This window comes from Athene cunicularia (genome assembly GCF_003259725.1).
Source record: "Athene cunicularia isolate RWA chromosome 3 unlocalized genomic scaffold, athCun1 chr3_part1, whole genome shotgun sequence".
In the NCBI taxonomy this organism is placed as follows: Eukaryota; Metazoa; Chordata; class Aves; order Strigiformes; family Strigidae; genus Athene; species Athene cunicularia.
The window spans coordinates 94,024,919-94,043,500 of NW_020799097.1; the positions used below are offsets into that span (position 1 = coordinate 94,024,919).

At 41.6% G+C, this 18,582-nt stretch overlaps 1 protein-coding gene across 1 annotated transcript; it reads right to left on the reverse strand.

Annotated features, from left to right (window-relative positions):
- Positions 1-396: 396 nt before the first annotated feature.
- SUPT7L (SPT7 like, STAGA complex gamma subunit) lies at positions 397-18,244 on the reverse strand. The gene is made up of 4 exons (XM_026844995.1): positions 17,693-18,244; positions 10,619-10,943; positions 8,862-9,099; positions 397-5,378 (listed from the first exon to the last, which is right to left on the reverse strand). The coding sequence occupies exons 1-4, from the start codon at positions 18,103-18,105 to the stop codon at positions 5,116-5,118; spliced, it is 1,239 nt and encodes a 412-aa protein (XP_026700796.1). The 5' UTR covers positions 18,106-18,244; the 3' UTR covers positions 397-5,115.
- Positions 18,245-18,582: the final 338 nt, after the last annotated feature.

The window sequence follows — 18,582 nt, forward strand, 5'->3', positions numbered from 1 at the left end:
CACATAAAAGAGCAAAGCACAAGGCCTGGAGCAGGGCTCCTAGGTAGCCTAGTAATATAAGTAGTAGAAATATATATAAGCAGTCATATCAGAAATAGCAACCTGTGTATCCTAGATGAATACCAATACTAGCACTGCAGTATAAACATCACTTCTGGGACTCACTAGCACTGGCACCCATGAAGGACTGGACTTCCATTTTCTCTGGCCACATCCTAGAATAACATCTCTTCTCTCCCTAGTTGTGACATTAACACCGATATCATCTCAGTAACTTATTCAGGCCTGCAAAAGGTCTACTGCAGATCCCATGTAAGGGTAGACAGAACCCCAAGACCAGGATTTGCATTCACAGCACCATTCTTAAAAAAACAAACAAAAAATCCATACAACACCTTTAGGATTTTTATTTCTGAATAATTTTAAAATTTTATTTTCTTAGAAGTTACAAAGAAACTCTCTCCAGGAGAGCAAGGAAAAAACCAACCCTGAAGTATTTCCCAGCAATTTTGTTCCATATAAACACAATCAAAGTTACATATTTCATTCACATGCATGTACAAAAACATTTTAAGTAAAACATCCTTCACACATAACATGTGTTTTAGTCTCAGAATTGAGCCCATAATCAGATTAACATCACCTACCCTACCTAATTTTATTTTCCTGTTTTCTTTTTAAATTGTAAATTTCTATGCAGGAATCATGTCTTTTTCTGCACAGCATTATGCATATTCAAATTAATATGGATGGTCTTGGAATTAAATCACTAGGTAGCACAGTCTGACACAGAGCTGTATACTAAAGTTGTTACCCTGTCGTTTGTATAGTGAACTTTGTTGGATACCAGGCAAAACTCTTCAAAAGGAATAAAAAGGTATTGCTAGAGGGAAAAAGGAATATGATACACAGCGTGCTCTTAACTACAATCCTGTATGATTCCCATGCAAAACACTTCAAAAGCCAAGTAATTCACAGATCTTGCTCTCCAAATTGATATCAAAGTTCCCACCAGTTTCAATCACGGCAAAGTAAATCACTACAGACATCAGTGCTACTGGATATGGACATGGTCAATACTCAATATTCCAATTTGCCATCCACCCACCTTTGGAAAGCGAAGGGAGAAAGATGAAAGAACCAACAAAATTGCAGACTGCTGAAGCAAGTGGGTTGGCAGAACACTTTACCAGCGACTAGCAAAAAATTACAACTGCAAGAGCTGAGCTTCATTCCAACCCATTGCACAATCTGTGGCTTGAAATCTGGGGATTGCATGGTCAATAAACTCCTCACTAGTTGCCCAAGGCTGTATTAACACCTAGCAAAATCTTATTTGATTCGTCAAAAAGCATATTGTCTGTACCTGACTCTGTGAGCTAGATTTGAAATGTCACTATTTCATGCGTGATGAACACCACTGTAAATCTAAGGATGGTAAATGTTCAGAGGGGAAGGCTCACCCAGACGGTAAAGCTTTCACATGCAGGAAAGGAAACATCAAGCACACAAATGTCAGAAGCAACACTGGCATAATGGGGGAACGGGAGGTACAGATTTTACTCTGTCATCATTTTTAAATGTACAAGCAATGCTGATGCATTTCTCATCTCTGCATAAACATGCATCCTAAATAAATCAATAACACCTCTCTCTGACTCTGCAATGACACAGCTGAATCAATGGAGGGTGAATTTCCACTGTATTTAAATATACTTGAAGCACTTGGACCTGGCTTGCTGCAGAGTGTGTGTTACAGGGTGAAATGGGTGTGGAAAACAGATGTGAAATACAAGAACACAATTAAAAGTAACACAGAACATGAGCAATACAAAGAAAGCACTTAAGACTGACACTTAGGAGGCTTAACCAAAGCCCTGGAGAACAGCAGATTTTCATTTTTAGCCCACTTGAAATCTTGCAAATGAGCAAGCGATGCTGGCAGTAGCCACTCTGTCCTCTAGGTCCTGAGAATAATGCAAGAGACTTTACTCAGGTGCCCCCAGCCTCAAGAATACTTTACAACAGTTTGGCAAAGCATTTACAGAGAAAGGCCCACCCACAGGTGTTCTCACACAGTATCAAAGACACAAGGGCCAAAACAAGCTCTACAAAATGTGTAGAAGAGAAGAAGCACCAACACAGCAGGAGGAAGTCTCCTCTGATTCCCAGACAGGCAGGGTAAAGTCAAGTCACTTAACTCAGACACTGATGGTGTGGATGTCTTCAGCTGAGGTAGTCAAGTTCAACTCACTTTATGGGCACACAAAGGAAAAATAGCCATTCCTAAAACTGCCATTCATCTGACCTGCTTTACACTTCTACTTCAAGGCCAGATGCCCTAAGAATTACTATTTCTCTTCAGCTGCAAATGGGGTCCAGAGGAACAAATTTAGCTGCAGACATCTAAAGCCAAGTGAGAAGACACCACCCCAAATACCCTCCTTGTAACTGGGTAGTTGAACAGCACAGCTGTGCTGCATTTCTTCATGATAAGCAGTTTTGCTTAAAACCAGTATCATACAGGTCACTTACATTTCTCAATCTCAATCACACTTCTAAGAGGCAAATACTACTATTCTCTTTTTACAGCTGAGAAAACAGGGACAATGCAGCATGCCTAATGATGACTCAAAGGGAGTAAAAATAAGGATTTTGTGATACGCTGGTCCTCTGTTCTACTACTCACTAGGCTTCAAATAGCTAGAATTTACCTCCCAGGAGAAACCTTTAAAACTGTGATGGACAATTTTAACTTCAATGTCCATAAAAGCCTGTGGTCACACATTCTTATTAGACATTGAGGAATTTTATGTTTGGCTTCCACTTCTATAAAGTGGAAGAGAAATACAGTTAAGGAAAAAGAATTAAGGCTAGGCATGTTATACAGAAACAAAAATACTATGCCTGGAGCTCATTCTTTCAAAAGATAAAGTTGCAATTGTAAGGACAAATGGGAGGTTTGGTAAATCTCTCTCAAACATCCCAATGGGTTACAGGTATAAAGCCAGTTTAAGTGGCTGTTCATTCTTGATTCATGTTCATTCTAGCTTTTTTGAGAGAGATACTCACTGAATCAAGTTAAAGACTGAGTTGATCAACTGAGGATTGTGCAGAACAAAAAAAATGCCATCAGTCAGCTGAGCCACAAAAGCAAGCAGCAAAATAGATTCTGTTTCAGACTAAGTTGTCAAGATAACAACTTTGAATAGGAAACCTCAGCCAGCCTGAAGTTGCTGCACTCAATCCAATAAGAGCAAAGGAGAAGTTTGCATTGCCTGTACTGGCTCACATCAGTAGTAAAAGCTGCTTCATTCTCTCCAGAAAACCACATCAACTTCCCTGACTAGATAATCAAGAAATCAACTAGAGAAGGAGCTCTGCTGGACTTGTTACTAACAAGGAAGAATTGGTGCAGAATGTGAAGGTCTCGGCAGCAGCCGAAATGGAATTGTAGCATTTAAAATCCTGAGAAATGTGCACGAGACAGAGTCCTGGAACTTTAGGACAACACCCTTCAATTTATTCAAGGAACGCCTTGGCAGGATCTCATGAGGGATTGCCCTGCCCTCCCAAAGGGGCCCAGGAGTGCTGCCTTATCTTCAAAGATAGCTTTCTCAAAGAAGAAGAACAGTCCTTTCTGATGAGCAGAAAGTAAAGCAGGCATGACAGAAGGCCCACACAGACAATCAAGGAACTCCTAACTGAGCTCAAACAGAGAAAAGTACAGAGAAGTGGAAGTGAGCATGGGCTGGCCAGCAGGGATATAGAGACACAGCCCAAGCATGCAGGGACAGTTAGGAAAGCCAAAGCTCAGCTGGAGTTGAAACTGGTAAGTAATGTGAAAGGCTTTTTTAAGCGCACTGGGAGTAAAATACAGGTTAAAGAAAACATGGGTTTACTGTTCAACGATACAGGCAACCTGGTGACAAAGGATGCACTTTGTACTTTGAGGCTGATGTACCTAACACCTTATTTGCCTGTCTTCACTGGTAAGGTCTGCCTTCAGGCCTGTCAGGTCCCTGGGTCTACTAGCAGAGTGTTACCTACAGTAGAGGAAGGTAAGGCAACTGGACATACCTAAGTCCGTGAAACCAGACAGGATGCATCTGAAGGCACTGAAGGAGGTGGCTGATGGTGCTGTACGCCACTCCATAGCACCTGTGCAAGGTCAGCAGCAGCAACAGCTCCCCAACCAGTGACTTAAGACTGTCTTGTTGCCTACAATGGTTAGCCTACAACAGTTAGCAGCCAGCACATTGAGGGAAATTATTATTTATCCCTATTCAGCACTTGTGAGACTGTATCCAGAGGATTGCATCTGCTTTTGTGCTCACCCTTACAAGAAGGGCATTGCAACAATTTCAGTGGAAGGCCACAAAGCTTAGGGGGCTAGAGCACAGGAAGTACAAGGAAAGGCTGAGGGAGCTTGGTTTCTTCAGACCTAAGAAGAGAAAAGCCTAAAGAGAGATCTCATTGTATGCAACCATTTAATGGGTGAGTTAGAGAAGACATAGTCAGACTCTTTTTGGAGATGAAGAATGATAGAACAGAGGCAATGAACACAAGCTGGAACACGGGAAATTCCAACTGGATGCAAGAATATATTTTTTCTTACTATGAGGGTAGTCAAATATGGGAAAATTCCCAAAGAGGTTTGGCATCACCATCCTTGGAGATATTCAAAACTCAAGTGGACAAGGCCCTGAGCAATCTGAACTAATAGGCTGTGCTTCAAGCAGGGGGCTGGACTAGAGGCTAGAAAACTCAAGATGTCCCTTCAACCCAAATTATTAAATGATTCTATGACTTAGCAAATCTCCTCACAACTTATTTCCACTGTTAACTTCCTCATTAATCTGCCAAAGCAAGCCATGATACAATCAAATGTATAGGGTGATCTTCAATCTCCTGAGTCAGGATGAGTCCAGAAGCCAGCAAAGACTGCCAGCAGCTGAAGTGCACTATACACCAAATGTCTCATAGTAATTTTATGCAAGTTCCCTCATACACCAGGGCCAGCCCTGTTTATGAATCATAGCCATCATAGTGCTCTCTTAGTTCGTTTCAAGTCTATTACATACCATCAGAATTAAATAAAAAGACTGCCTCTTTTCACATTTTCTTCATCTTTTTCTTGCAACGCTGGTTGAAGACAGGTGAGGATCCCATCAGACTGTCAGCAGAATGAGAACCATAGCTGCTTTCAGAACCATTGGGGCTCTGTGGCATCCCAGCTTCACTCATGCCTGACATCGGTTCCTCAAAGACATCGCTGCCTAGGACCCCGTGGCCATGTACATTAGCCTCCTCGTTTTCCTGTGGCTCCATTTTTACCTGTGCCAAGTTCCAGAGTGGGGAAGCATTCACCTCAGCGCCTAGACAAAGAAAAAGCACACAGTAGTAACTGAGCAAAAAAACCAAATCATAAATGGCATGCAGATGCAAGGGACTGCAGCACTGATAAAGAAGGAGTAAAAGCAAAGCTACAGGTGAGCTAGGCTGGGGGAAAAACAAAGAAAACACACCAAGCACTGTGAAACAATAAATAATCTATTGGCTTAATTTTTTTAATAGCCCAGTAACTGCCGCTCCAAAAAATACAATGCTATCCTTTCACAGAAATCCTCCATGTGGTTGTCTCCATGAGAAACAACTTAAAGAGCCCACATCACTCTCCAGGAGCCTCTCAGCAGCAGTGAGCACACCAACAGCATATGGACTAGACCCTGAATAAGCAGTCCAGAAGTCATTCATGATGATGAGATCCTTGCAACATCAGCAACTTTCTTTAAGCTGTCAGACAGACTGGACTTCTGCAGAGGAGGTGAAGTGAGAGGGCAGAGGAGTGGGTAGATGAACAGTCTCAAATACTACTTCCAGCACTGAAACTCAGAGAAATCAGAGCTGCAGTCAGCCACCCAACTGCCTGCCTGCCTCCTTGTAATCAACACCCACAGGTCTCATCCCATCATTCAACAGAACAGAAAGAAATCCTCTTGGCTTAACCTCACAGACACTCTGCTGGGAAATAGCTCCTCCCTGCCTGCTCCCCCCCCCAAGCTTTTGGACTAGTATGCAATCTGAGCACATTGAGGATTTTCTGTACAAGAGTATGAAAACATATTTCTTGATAACAGCAAATGTTTTCCTCCCCAAAAGCTGTAATTACAGATTGCATTATTTCTGCTTATTTACAGTTTTAAGAGAGACAAAAATCCTATTAAAAAATATACTAATTGGGCCCCTTGCTGAGTTGGGCATAAACAGCCCAGAACTGAACAAAGCCTGAAATCTTCTCAATTTTAAATCTGGTCCCTCTTGTGTGGGGTTAAATTCACATGGAAAAAATTAAAAACAAACCCATGAAAATAGTTTTAGTAAGTTTTCCAAACCCTGTGTCTCATGAAGCTTGCCCACAGTTTGAAAGCTCAACCAACCCTCTTGTACTGAGCCAAACTTACTACTATTCCCTATTAACAATACCCTACTAACAATAGTCCCTTATTACTAGCAATTACACTGAAAACATATCTTTCACTACATATTTGTACTGAGAATTCTCCCTTATGAAGGGGTCAGAAATCTTTTCCAGAGCAGCTTAGCCCAAAACAGTCTTTAGGAGACCTCTGTGGTAACACAGCCTACATTAGTTCAGCAGTTAGACAGCAAGCCAAAATGGAAGTGCTTGCTGGAGTCCAGCTGCCTTAATGAAATGTTCTTTTTATGTTATTTATAAGTAAATGTGTTCCTCTCAACAACAATGGACACATCATTAAAATGCTATCAGATCCACAGAATTGTCGCTTCAGTCTACACAATAATCAAAGATGCTCACTAAACTTACTGTGTCTTTCATCAATTGCTCTTCATTGCTCAGACTTATTCCTTTCAGCTCTATCACCTGTCATTGAGAGTGTCACTAATGACTAACAGTACTTAAGCATCCACACAGGACGTTTCATCTTCAAAGCACTCTAACTTCAAAGTACTTTACAAATGAGCTAATCCTCATGTTACCCTGCTGGGCAGAGGAACAAGGTCCCCAATTTTGCCTCCATTTCCCCAACTGCAGTGATATTAGGCAGCTAGCCCACAACCACAACGGCAGGCATAAACAGAAACACAAGAACAACATGGAAGGCTGAAACAAGAGTTTTGCCTTCAGATACTGAAGCCTTGCTGCCCTCTCTACAGACCTCCCACTTGTATTTTCAAGATGGTGGTGTCCTAATTGCAGTAGCTTTTTCTCTCTCCTTATGATATTATGCTCTCCAGCCTGCCCAGCTCTAGACTGGGAGTTCTCACAGTGATGAGATTTTCAAAGGCTCTTGTGAAGTGAAGAGGGATTTTCAGGGAGGAACAGAGCACTTGTATTCTTAATTAGAAAACATCAATTCGGTATCAGAGAGGCAAGAGGCGTTTAATATACAGCTAGCACGCTAACCTCTGGGTCTCAAGTGGTAGATGCTAATACAAAGCTTTCCAGATGAATCACTTGCAACCCCAGATGGGCCAGAGGAGTCTGCCTGTTGCCTCTCCCACAAAAATGCGAGTACTTCAGATTTCAGAGATACTAAGGAAAACAACATGAGTTTCCAGAAAAACATCAGATGGATTTGTGCTTTTTTAAAACTCAGCAGAATGTGCTATTTAAAAAAAACCCCAAAACTAAAGGACTCAGAGGTATACTCTAACCTCACTACATATGCTACTTAGTTTAGGGCTGATAGGAGAACAGGCTTCATTGTTTTTTAACCATATTGTTAAGTGAAACAGTTGTTATTGCAGGGTTTTCCAGAGTTCAGAAGGTTGTGTACAAAAATCAAAACTGGCTTTCTTTGGTAGAAGAATGTCTTCTTAATTTTCCAGAAAATTCAGCACTACTACATGGTGCATAGAATAAAACTTGTATATAGATACAGAAAAGGCACAGCAGTAGCAGACCCTCCCATGCTGGCCACGAGTGTGCTTCAACACTAACATCAAGGGATGACTCTGAGGAAAAGAGTGGGGTTACTCCATAACCCCAGTACTTCACCCACCGTTTCACTTTCCATGGCCTCAGCTTACTACAGCAAGCTTTGGAGTAGAGATGCTAGAATAGGAGACTCCCACAAGCCCATTTCACATAAGTCACTGATAAGCTTTCATAAAACAACAACTGTCACTACCAGGGTGACTTCTGAATATGGAGGACTGCACCAAATACCATCAGTATTTCTGTAACTCAGTGCCTAAACTATGTAGGGTCTTGAATTTACTCCAGTCACAAGGAACTTTTCAGTAACAGGAATCTCTGGACAAGAATCCGAAACTACCCAGAAAAATAAAGGAAAAAAAAAATAATCCAGTAGTCTCCTTACTAGAAATAAGGACAAAACTCTGGTCTCTTTTAAACTAAAATATATACATATATATAAACCCAAAAGTTATTTTTGTCTTTGTTACATCAGACTGGAAAAAAAAAACAAAAAACACTACTCACATTTGCAGCAAATACCCTAGTTCACAAATCAACAATAAAGCCCTTGGGCCATCATGTAGAAAAGCAATCTACCTCACACCAATGACAGCCCAGAACTTTAACAATCTGCTAAAAATAAACACCATATAAAGCACTTTGTGTTCTACAGGGTCCACAAATGGATTTAACAAATGCTCTTAATTGATACCTTTGATTCTCTGGTTTTGTATTTAGAAAGAAAGCAAGGGTTTCTCTCCCATCCAAATATTTTTATTAAAACCTAAAGACTTTTTCTCCTTCTCCTTCCTCACATTGGGATCTGCTTTTAAAAATGGAAACAAGATCACACAGAACAGCTGATAGACTGTTTCCAGCAGTAGCAAGAAACCCCTACCTGAAGTCTGTGGGGAAGCTTCTACTTCCAAGTTGGCAGAGAAGCGCTCGCTTTGAGCTCCAAGGACTCCAACGGGCAAAGACTGGTCACCAGAAGCCAGATCTCCTTCCAGCTCCTCACTTATGGGGAAAGTAATATCACTAACAGGTTCCTCCTTAATCTTCACAGGCTTTGTGTCTTCTGCTGCCTTTTCAGGGTTGACAATCTTCTCGTACTCTTCAGAGAGCTGCTTGCTAACCTGTCAAAGATCAGTGGGGGTGAAAAAGAGGCCAGAAAGGTCAGAGTGACTTCAGAGGCCCTGATGGCAATTACACTGCAGTGCACTCTGTTCACAGAATATTATTAACATCTGACCTGCATGAACAAGTAAACAGGTTATCAGCTACAAAGGAAAGATTTTTTTTTCCCCCCCTTTAAGAACACCTTCTGTCCTGTAACAAGGGACTTTTTAATAAGAGGTTTAATCCATTAACACATCTGCTTGATAAATATGAGCACCTTTATTTCACAGACAGTGGTGATGGGGCACAGAAATTTAAACAGAGCACAAAACAAAAGCAAAGTGTCTCAGCCTTACTGTTTGGTTTTACCTATAAGACTATCCACCATCTGCCAGTAACAAATTTACTCCAGCATTAAAAAACAAGCAGCTCAGATATTCATCAGCTCTGTAGTCACTGGGCAAAGCCTGGGTACCTTCTGTCAGATTCACAGCAAAAAACCATCTAAGTTTTCTCAAGTCAGAGAAGTGAAATAAATACAGGAATGATATTTAGAACTACTCTGTACTTCTAGAAACTTAAAAACGGTAACCAATTAAATCAAAAATTTCAGATTTCGTCTGCTTCTAATAAATGCTTGTTTATATCACTGAACCCAAATGATCAGTGAACTGTGCTCAGAAAAAGTCCAAGGCTTTTTAACAGAAGAAGGAAGAATGAAAAAGAATAGCAAAGCCCCTTCTAGATATACTTCCAAATACTAATGTGGACCTCAGTCTTGCACTAAGAACAGAACAAAGTAAGACAATGACCAGCTGCAGGATGAAAGCGAACTGCATCAACCAAACAATGTAGGATACCCAAATTCCAAAAGGAGACATCTGAACAAACACATCTGAAAAAAAATGAACTGTTTTTTTGAACAAAAATGTTTTTAATGAAGTCATATCTTGATGATGTTATTCTTATGCACAATCCTCAGAGTCCATCACAATTTACACACTACACATGCTTACAGGTGTTTCTGATTTATACTGCCTCTGTAAGCCACAAGGTGCCAACCCCTGGGAAAAGAAGGAGCATAAGGCAGCTGCTCCAAGAAGAGTCAACTGGCACCCTGATAACCTAACAAGGAGGAAGGGATAATCTGCTTTTTTGTTCATCTGCTTGTTTTGTGAAATGGTAAGCAGTCAAATAACCCATTAATACAGAAAATTCAGTTAATCAGTCAGTACTGATTTTACCTCTACTCGATATTTTTGTCCAGGCCATTCAAGACCTGGAGGCCTCCTCTTAAACCCACACAAACCATCAGTAGAACATTCTTAGCCTCAGTAGGGACACAAATAACGGGCTCTGTCTTCCAGTCAAAAAAATCCTCTTTCTCTTTTTCCCCTCCCTTCTTTTGACTCCACTCCACGCCAAAGAGATCTTTTAATTAGATTTTACTTCAGTAAGACCCAGGACTTGCTACAGGAATAAGTAATTGTACTGGGGGTACATTTATTGGTGTCATCAGTTCCCTACTGTTCTCACCTGAAGCATGTAGCTGTGATAATCCTTAATGCGGTGTTGCCAGAACTTCTGCAGTGAGAGCACACTGCCAATGCCCACTTCATGGAAGACCTGCTCCATGACATCAGGGAAAGGGGTGTGCCCAAGTCGAGCTTCTCGATCCACAGCAAAGCGCAGCAGTTTGGTGAACTTCAAGCAGTACTCGTGGGCAATGTCTGTCAGGGTCTCCAGGACACTCTCATTGGCACACTCAAAGCCTGTGTGAGCCAGGATGGTGGCCATTGACTGGTAGAGAAGCTGCCGGCAGGAAGACCAACTCAGCTCAGTCACTGGCTCCCCTTTTCCTCTAAAAAACAGAAAATACAAAAATTGCACACCTCCAAAACCTGAAAGGAATGTATCAGTTGAAGAGATACTGACAACAATAAGGTGATGTACAAAGGGAAAGCAGATTGTTTGGGGTTCTCCACAGCTTCTTCATTACATATGAACACTGCCTAGTAAGGGTTTATCTGCTTTCCCTTCTTCCCATGCCTCCAAATCAGCATGCCAGTTCTAATTTTCCCTTCTAATGCCAGAAGATTCTTTGGGTGATGCATGAATGTGGGACTGCAAATTTTCTGAACGCTTAAGCAAATCCCTCCCCACCCAAGAGTTTTTCTTTTGGAGATGTGAATTAAATGGGTCCTTGACACAAACAAAAAAAGGCATTTTAAATAACACGAATGCAAATCATTTCCCCTCTCAGTTAATTACATTTCTCTTCCTCATTATCTCTGATGTCACAGGCCTAATAGTCAGATACAAAGGCTTCTGGAATAGACAAGATCTGAATTTATAATGCCAAAGACACACATAAAAAGCAAGAAACAAGATTTACATACATTTCATAAAGGTACACCGTAGCCACAAAGACCAATCCCCCATCCTCGTTTCCAGTAGTCACTCAGGACGACACTGAAAGAATTACCCCTGTATGCAACCTAAGAAGTAAACACCGGGCCTGGAGAGGTTCTGCTGTAGAACAGCATTCCCCAGCCTTGGGTTTGAGACCTCTCTTCTCGGTGTTGCTAAGCAGGAAGAAGTGACCACCCAGGATGGAGAAGATGGTGAACAACTGACATGAACACTTCAGACATCATTTATTTACAGTCAGGCAACTGAATTTTTCATCGAGATGAGTTAACAAATAGAAATTCCATATAGAAAAAGATGAGATAAGGAAAGGCCTCTGAAAGGTAAACATATTTCTTACAATTAAATGTATGCAATGTGTTTGCCCATATCTGTAACATGGTCTTCAAATGCTGATGTCGAAAAATCCAATTTCCTTTCTGCTAAATATGGTATTTATATACTTTTTTACACATCATTCAGCATCAATGGCAGAATTAAGCTAACAATTTCACCCTTCGTTTGTTTCTGATCAGTTCTTCCCAACACCTGCAGCCCACCCTGAGATTCACCTCACTGTCACCCTACATTACTTGCGTAACACCACACACTCTTTCCAGTAGCAAGACCTCATTAAACAGTACACAGACAGCATTGATGCCTTGATAAATTCTCACTACCCTTGTGTCTCCACCAAGTGCATTAGGTACCCTTCAGTCTTGCCAAGATGTTGGGTCACAGAGCCTCAGCACCCCCTGATCTCAGAACTGACCCATAGAAAACCACCAAAACACGGCAGTAAAAGCAGATAACATTTCAGGGGAGAGAAAATGGAAGGTTAAACTCAGAACTGTCAGGACCAAAATCCTTCATTTTCAAGAACACTAGCTCAGCATTTTCTGATTATTCAAAAAAAGGAGGGGATCAGACTATATTAAGAGCTGTGGATGATGAGATTTCTAAGTGGATATTAAGAACAGCATGTGGATCCCAGGTCATGGATTCATCCCAGTTATTAATTGCTAGAAAATGACTTACATCCTAATTCCAACTCAATTATATAACTACTTTGTAGAGAAGACAGCAGGTGCTCTGACAAGATGAATTAAAAGTTCATCAGTTCCCTTATAAACCAAGTGTCCCCCATACTGGTTTTACATCTCCCTCATCCCTCCCTCCACCTCCCAGTGACAGATTTCTGAAGTTCGAACAGCCATATGTCTCACACAACACTGGGACTAGGAGGTTACAACCAACCACAAAACAACCATCTAAATTTATGCCTAGAAAAAAGAATCTCTCCTTTTTCAGTACATATAAACGACATATCTAGCTGCCCAGCAACCAACAGTTGAGAGCATCTTATGCTACCAAAACCACTGAACACCAAGCTACTATTAATAGAGACAAATAAAGAGCCATTATTGACACTCTGACATTCATGCAAAACACTGTGGGCAAACTTAAACCAGATAGATTTTGGCAAGCCCAAGCAGAATACTCAGCCACTTGTAAAGTAGAGCACATGTTCAGCAGTGCATATCACTCCTCAGAAGCAGCAGAGAATGTCTGTATCTCTTTTAAACTCCCAGAGGAAAAGAAACTAATTGCCAACATTAAAATGCACCTAGGTCACTATGCTGAAAGGGAAATAATCAACTTGAAATCTAATCAGTTAAAGACAGAGAGAGACTGCAGGTACTGTACTCAAATCAAATCCCCAGCTCTTGTTCTTGGTAAAATAAATCAATTTTGGTTTTTCTTATGTTTTCTTCTCTTGTTTTATTGTTTCCCACCATAAACAATAGAGGAAGATGATTAAAAGTCTGATTAGACAGCAAAATATGAAATATTGTTGTAGATGTTAATAGAAACCAATAAATGAGAAAACACTTTTTCCTTCATCTCCTTTAACTTTTAGGTAGTGTCTTATAAGAATGCACAAAACCAAAACCAGCCATAGAGACACATTTAAGAGCTGCTACTGAATGTCAAGCCTTCCCAAAAAGGACCAGCAGACTTCTTTTCCCTCATGATCAGCTAAAGAGCCTTGGTCTTAGATCTCATCCAGATACTCAGCACCTACAAAAGTACCCTTCCAGGTACTATCATTATGAAAAATGCCACTCTGTTTAGCACTTACGGCTTTCCCAAAAGGCTCCCCATTCAGCAACAATCTAAAGCCAAACCTACTTAACATATTACCAGGGTCACATAGCTGCAAGTAAACAAGAGCGCTTTAATCCCTAAAGAGATTAACAAAACTGGCAATTAGGCCTGTGACTTGGAGGTGATCACATCTACAGAATACATAGTGTGAATATCACAAATACTGGCCAACTTGTTACTCTTCAGTTTTGTATTTCCAGTGGTTCTGTATTTTCACATATGGGCAACAAACACTAGATGATGTTCCAGATAGAAATCTACCTGCCAAGCCATGAATTCATCAGACCCAAAACCCAGCCTTCTACCACTGCTACCAGCAAATCTGTAACATGCAAAACTTCACAACAGAACACATGAAAAAAGTGTCCATTTATACCATGCAGACTTATTTTCAGCATTAATAAGGTTTCAGAACTGGCAAAAGGCCCATTTTCTGTGTCAGGTAGTTAACAAGCTATCCCGCAAAGGCACCACAATCCATTCACCCAAGCTCCTCTCCTGGAAGGCTGGGGTTTTTTTAAGAGGGAAGGAGATCTCATGGTTCATTTCCCATGCAGCTATCTTCAGGGGAAAGTGTTTGGGCTAAGTCAGGACAAGGATCGACAGCCGAGGTTCACTCAACTGCAGCAACAGATTGAAGCGCTCTGCTCCCTCCTAGGTGAGCATAAGCTAGCAGCAGATGGAGGGAGGAGGGATTGTTTTTCCTATGAACACATCAAATTTATGAAACATTACACTGTGGAGTTGAATTTATACCAAATGAGGTGCAACAAGGTCACTTCAGAGCCATTTTCCCCACAACAATAAAATAAAGGAGAATATTAGAAAAACAAGATTATACTAGTCAGAGAGTGCTTCAAAGAACACGGCATACTTAACTCAAACGAGAAAGTTGTTTCCTTTTGAAAAAGGGCTTCTTTCCACCTCATCCTTAGTAAGACTCTTTTTAAATGTCTCTGCTATGTCTACAGAAGGTTGCACACACATAAAAAGAAGCTGCTCGATACATAATGGCAAAAGGTAGCACACAATATTTGGAAAATAAATTGGGTCCCAGTGGCCCAACCCAGAAGACCAGACAGTTTAGGGCTAAACCAGAGTGCTTATTCCAGCAAGGGAGGTACATTCTGCCTGGTCTAATTTACACCGCTCCAAATCCTTCCCAACATTAAACCAGCTATCCCACCGACATGTGCTTCCCTACTTCTGTACAGGCATTTCTTAACCACAAGCCCTTCTGCCATGAACTGTCTTCCCATGGCAAGCAGTTTCATTCACAGATTATTTTTCAATGCAAAGCACACATTTGATGTGGTCAGGAACGCAAATGAGAGAATGGCAGAGAAATCTGTTAAGAAACCAACCATGCACACACAAGAAAAAGCATCCAAAGAGGCACATAATGAGTAGGTTAGGTTCCTTTTGAAGATGGATCCATGCTAATCGGAAGAAGCTGCACACAGAAGGAAAAGTAATAGCCTTATTATGATAAGACCCTCCAGTTCAAATGGTAGTTTCAAGACTATAGTTCCTTACTCATTCTTCACTGATTATGCTTTAAGATTACATTCTGTTCCTGTACCAACCGAAATCAAATGTTAATCCCTTATTGTGTATTTCAAGAACTGTAACATCAACAGTTGCAAATCACCAAGACCAAACGGTAATTCATCCAGGAATACTAAAGGAATAAAAGCATGAAATAGCTGAATAGTTGTAGTGAGTCTCCTCTTGCTTTAAACTGCCTTGACCCATGAGGACCAGAAAGCAGAAGACGTGAAAATATTTCTTTTAATAGCTTCAGAAGAGATGTGAAGAACTGCGGGCTGAAAAGCCTGATATATTCTGGTGCATCAGGGAAATTCAAAGAAATGAAAAGAACAAAATTAGAGGACACATGGGTAAGCATGTTACACTCAGAAAGAGTCCAGACAGCTTTTGTAAAGGGAAAACCTGCTTCACAAACCTACCAGAGTCCTCCAAATCCATCAACAAACAAGTATGTAAGAGATCTCCACTGTGGAGCCCAGGTCTTCCCTCGGGGATCTGTGCCAGAATCAAGTTTTGTTTCAATGTATTTATAAACAGTCAGGAAAAATGGAGGAGAGTAATAGCATCATGATTAAAACTGCTTGTGATACAGATTTTGGGGGGTTGAAATGACCAAAACAATTGAAAAATAGCAGTAAATTAGGTTCTGCCTCTTCCTCATCTCAAAAGGAAGAAGGCGGCAGGGGTTACAGGCACAGGGTGGGGCAGACAGAGGGGTGGAAAAACAAAATTAATCCAGCCGATAACAAAATAAAAGACAAGGGTGTGGAGTCAGAGGATGAAAATTAATTAACAAGGAAAACAGAAGGTGACATATCTATGTTAAAGAAACTTGTGGTCTGATTCAGGCTGGTCACTATTATCTTCATTTCTTCCTATGTCTACATATACCTATACACTGCTTCTCAGACCCAGGTTACCGCCACAGAAAATGAAATTAAAATATGGATTTAGTCGAATACTGTAGTTCTGGCAATGGCACTTCAGAAAGCAGCACAAAATTAAGCACTACCATGTTTTATCAAGAGAAAGAATGGTCTTTCTTTAATTTGTTTTTACACACTAAGATAAGCATCAGCAAATCATATAACTTTATTTTTACTACTGTAACAGCACCTGCTATTCTTAATTCAAGTGTCTTAAAACAGTTAACAAACATGCATCAACAAACTCAAAGCTTTCCTCCTGGAAAAGTATAAATGTGTTTGGTTTAGCAAGCACACAATTAAATTAGAGTCTCACTGCAGCTCATTATAAATGCACTCTCTGTCAGCCACAAAACATTTAATTTCAAAATTGAATATGCAATTTTTACTATCTAGTCCTTAAACTCCCCCATGTGGTTGACTGCGAAAATAACATTTCTTTACTTGGACCCCAGAAACTCGCAAGGGACCACAAAAAGACAAGGCAGCCCCCAAAACATGGACAGAGCCACAGAAAACTGAACTTACAGGTGAAGCCACCGAGGAGGACAGCAGAACACTGCTCAGTCCTTGAAAGCAAAGGGCCAGAAAGAGCAGGAGTCACAGGGCTCAGACTTTATTCTCACAGGACTGCCTTTCCCTTCACATCTCTTGGCTAATTATTTATTCTGAGAAGAATGATGGTGTGTCTCCACAAACAGCACTAAGAATCACTCTACTGTTCAGATAGACTGTTGACAAAAGCAACATTTTTCTATAAAATGTCTTTTATACAGCCTAAGGCTATTAAAGATCTCGGTGGCATTTAACTGTTAAATTTTATGTCGTTGATGCACATTTTCCCCATTTAAAAAAAATGAATTATCATCTCCCACATCACATTCATTGGTGCACAGTCTTTACGAACAGAAGGTTAGAGCAGTGAGGATTAATCCCTGAATTTAAACACACATAACCCACAAAGTATCATGAGATCCTGCAAGAAATGCAACACCTCCTTGTGAATTTAGTGCTTGTCAGAGGGGTAGACAGGGAAGAGGTGGCAATACTATTTAATCAAAGATTGGCTGCAGAAGTAGAAGCAATGCAACCTTCCTTTACATTTTCTCCAGCTCTTGGCTGGTGGAGCCAGTATCAGAGACAAGAATTCCCTTCACCCGTACTCATTACCACCTCTGACCAGAATAACACCGAGAAACAAGGTGAAATGTGATAGTTGCTACGTCACAGGTCCTTAGCCACTGAAATCTTACAAATATGTTATCAAACCATCTTTTCAGAACCTACAACTAAACCGCGAAAACCTAGCCATACATCTTCTGCATTTTCAGTTATAAAGCAAGCTTAGTTGCAAGTGACCTAAATAGAAGAGACTTCACATCCTACAACTAAACTTGTCAAAATGCCACTGAAGATAGCAAAACCATTCACAAACATTTAGTGTGGACCCACAAGACAGAAATCAGGACTACACATCCACGTTTCATAGACAGGAAGCAAAAGCACGCAGCTTTCCTTCAGCCGAAGAAGGAAACTCAAAGAAATATCAACAAACCTGTAGAAATCACTCTCTGGGTCACTGTGCCTCAGCTGAAATGGCATTTTGGGGGTTTTGCTATCCAGAGGAAGCAGGTCATCAGGGAGAGGCGGAGAGGCCGGACAAGATGGTAGAGGTTCGTTATCTTCAGTTTTTATGCCCTCTGCTTGCTGCTGGTTTTGAGCCTGAGCCATGGCGATCAGGCTGCGCAGGCGTCTGTTGTGCTGGATGAGCTGAATGGTGTGAATTGTGAGGCTGCAGGGCTCCGAGGGGATGTCCAGCATGGTGGTCGGCCGGGGTTTGTTTGCAGATGGCTGGTGCAATGGAGGATCTTGGACTTCCACAGTCCTAAACTCACGCTGAAGCAGGTCAAAGGAGCTGCGGTTGGCCTGGTTAGATGACACCGGAATCTCACCCCAATATCGCAACATTTTTACACAGGTCACGTCTTGCCCTCAGAGCCCACAAGAAGGCTACCAAATACTGTACAAAGGAGCCTTGTCGCAGGGAGAAGCGCTAGGCTTTGGGCAGCGACAGAAACTGGAGCTGAGATGACGCTCTGAACAAAGCCGATGCTGACTGTCGAGGAAGCTGTCGCTCAGTGCCTCACTGAGCAGCGCGCTTTTCACGACGGCATCAGGGCACAACGCTGGCAGTTAGCGGATTACATTGCTGCTTCTCCTGAGGGGGGGAAGAAGAAAGAAACGCACCGTGAGGCGGGAATTATTCCTGTTTGTAACAGGGGCTGGTGTGGCTCCACCTGGGCCACGCCAGCACCTTGCTGAGCGGGCCCGCGGCGCGCCCAGATTTGCATGGAGAAACTGCGGGGGCCGCATTCGGCTCGCCCTCGCCCCCCCGCCCGGGCCCGCGGCTTCCCCGCACCCCGGCTCACCCCGGCGGCGCCAAAC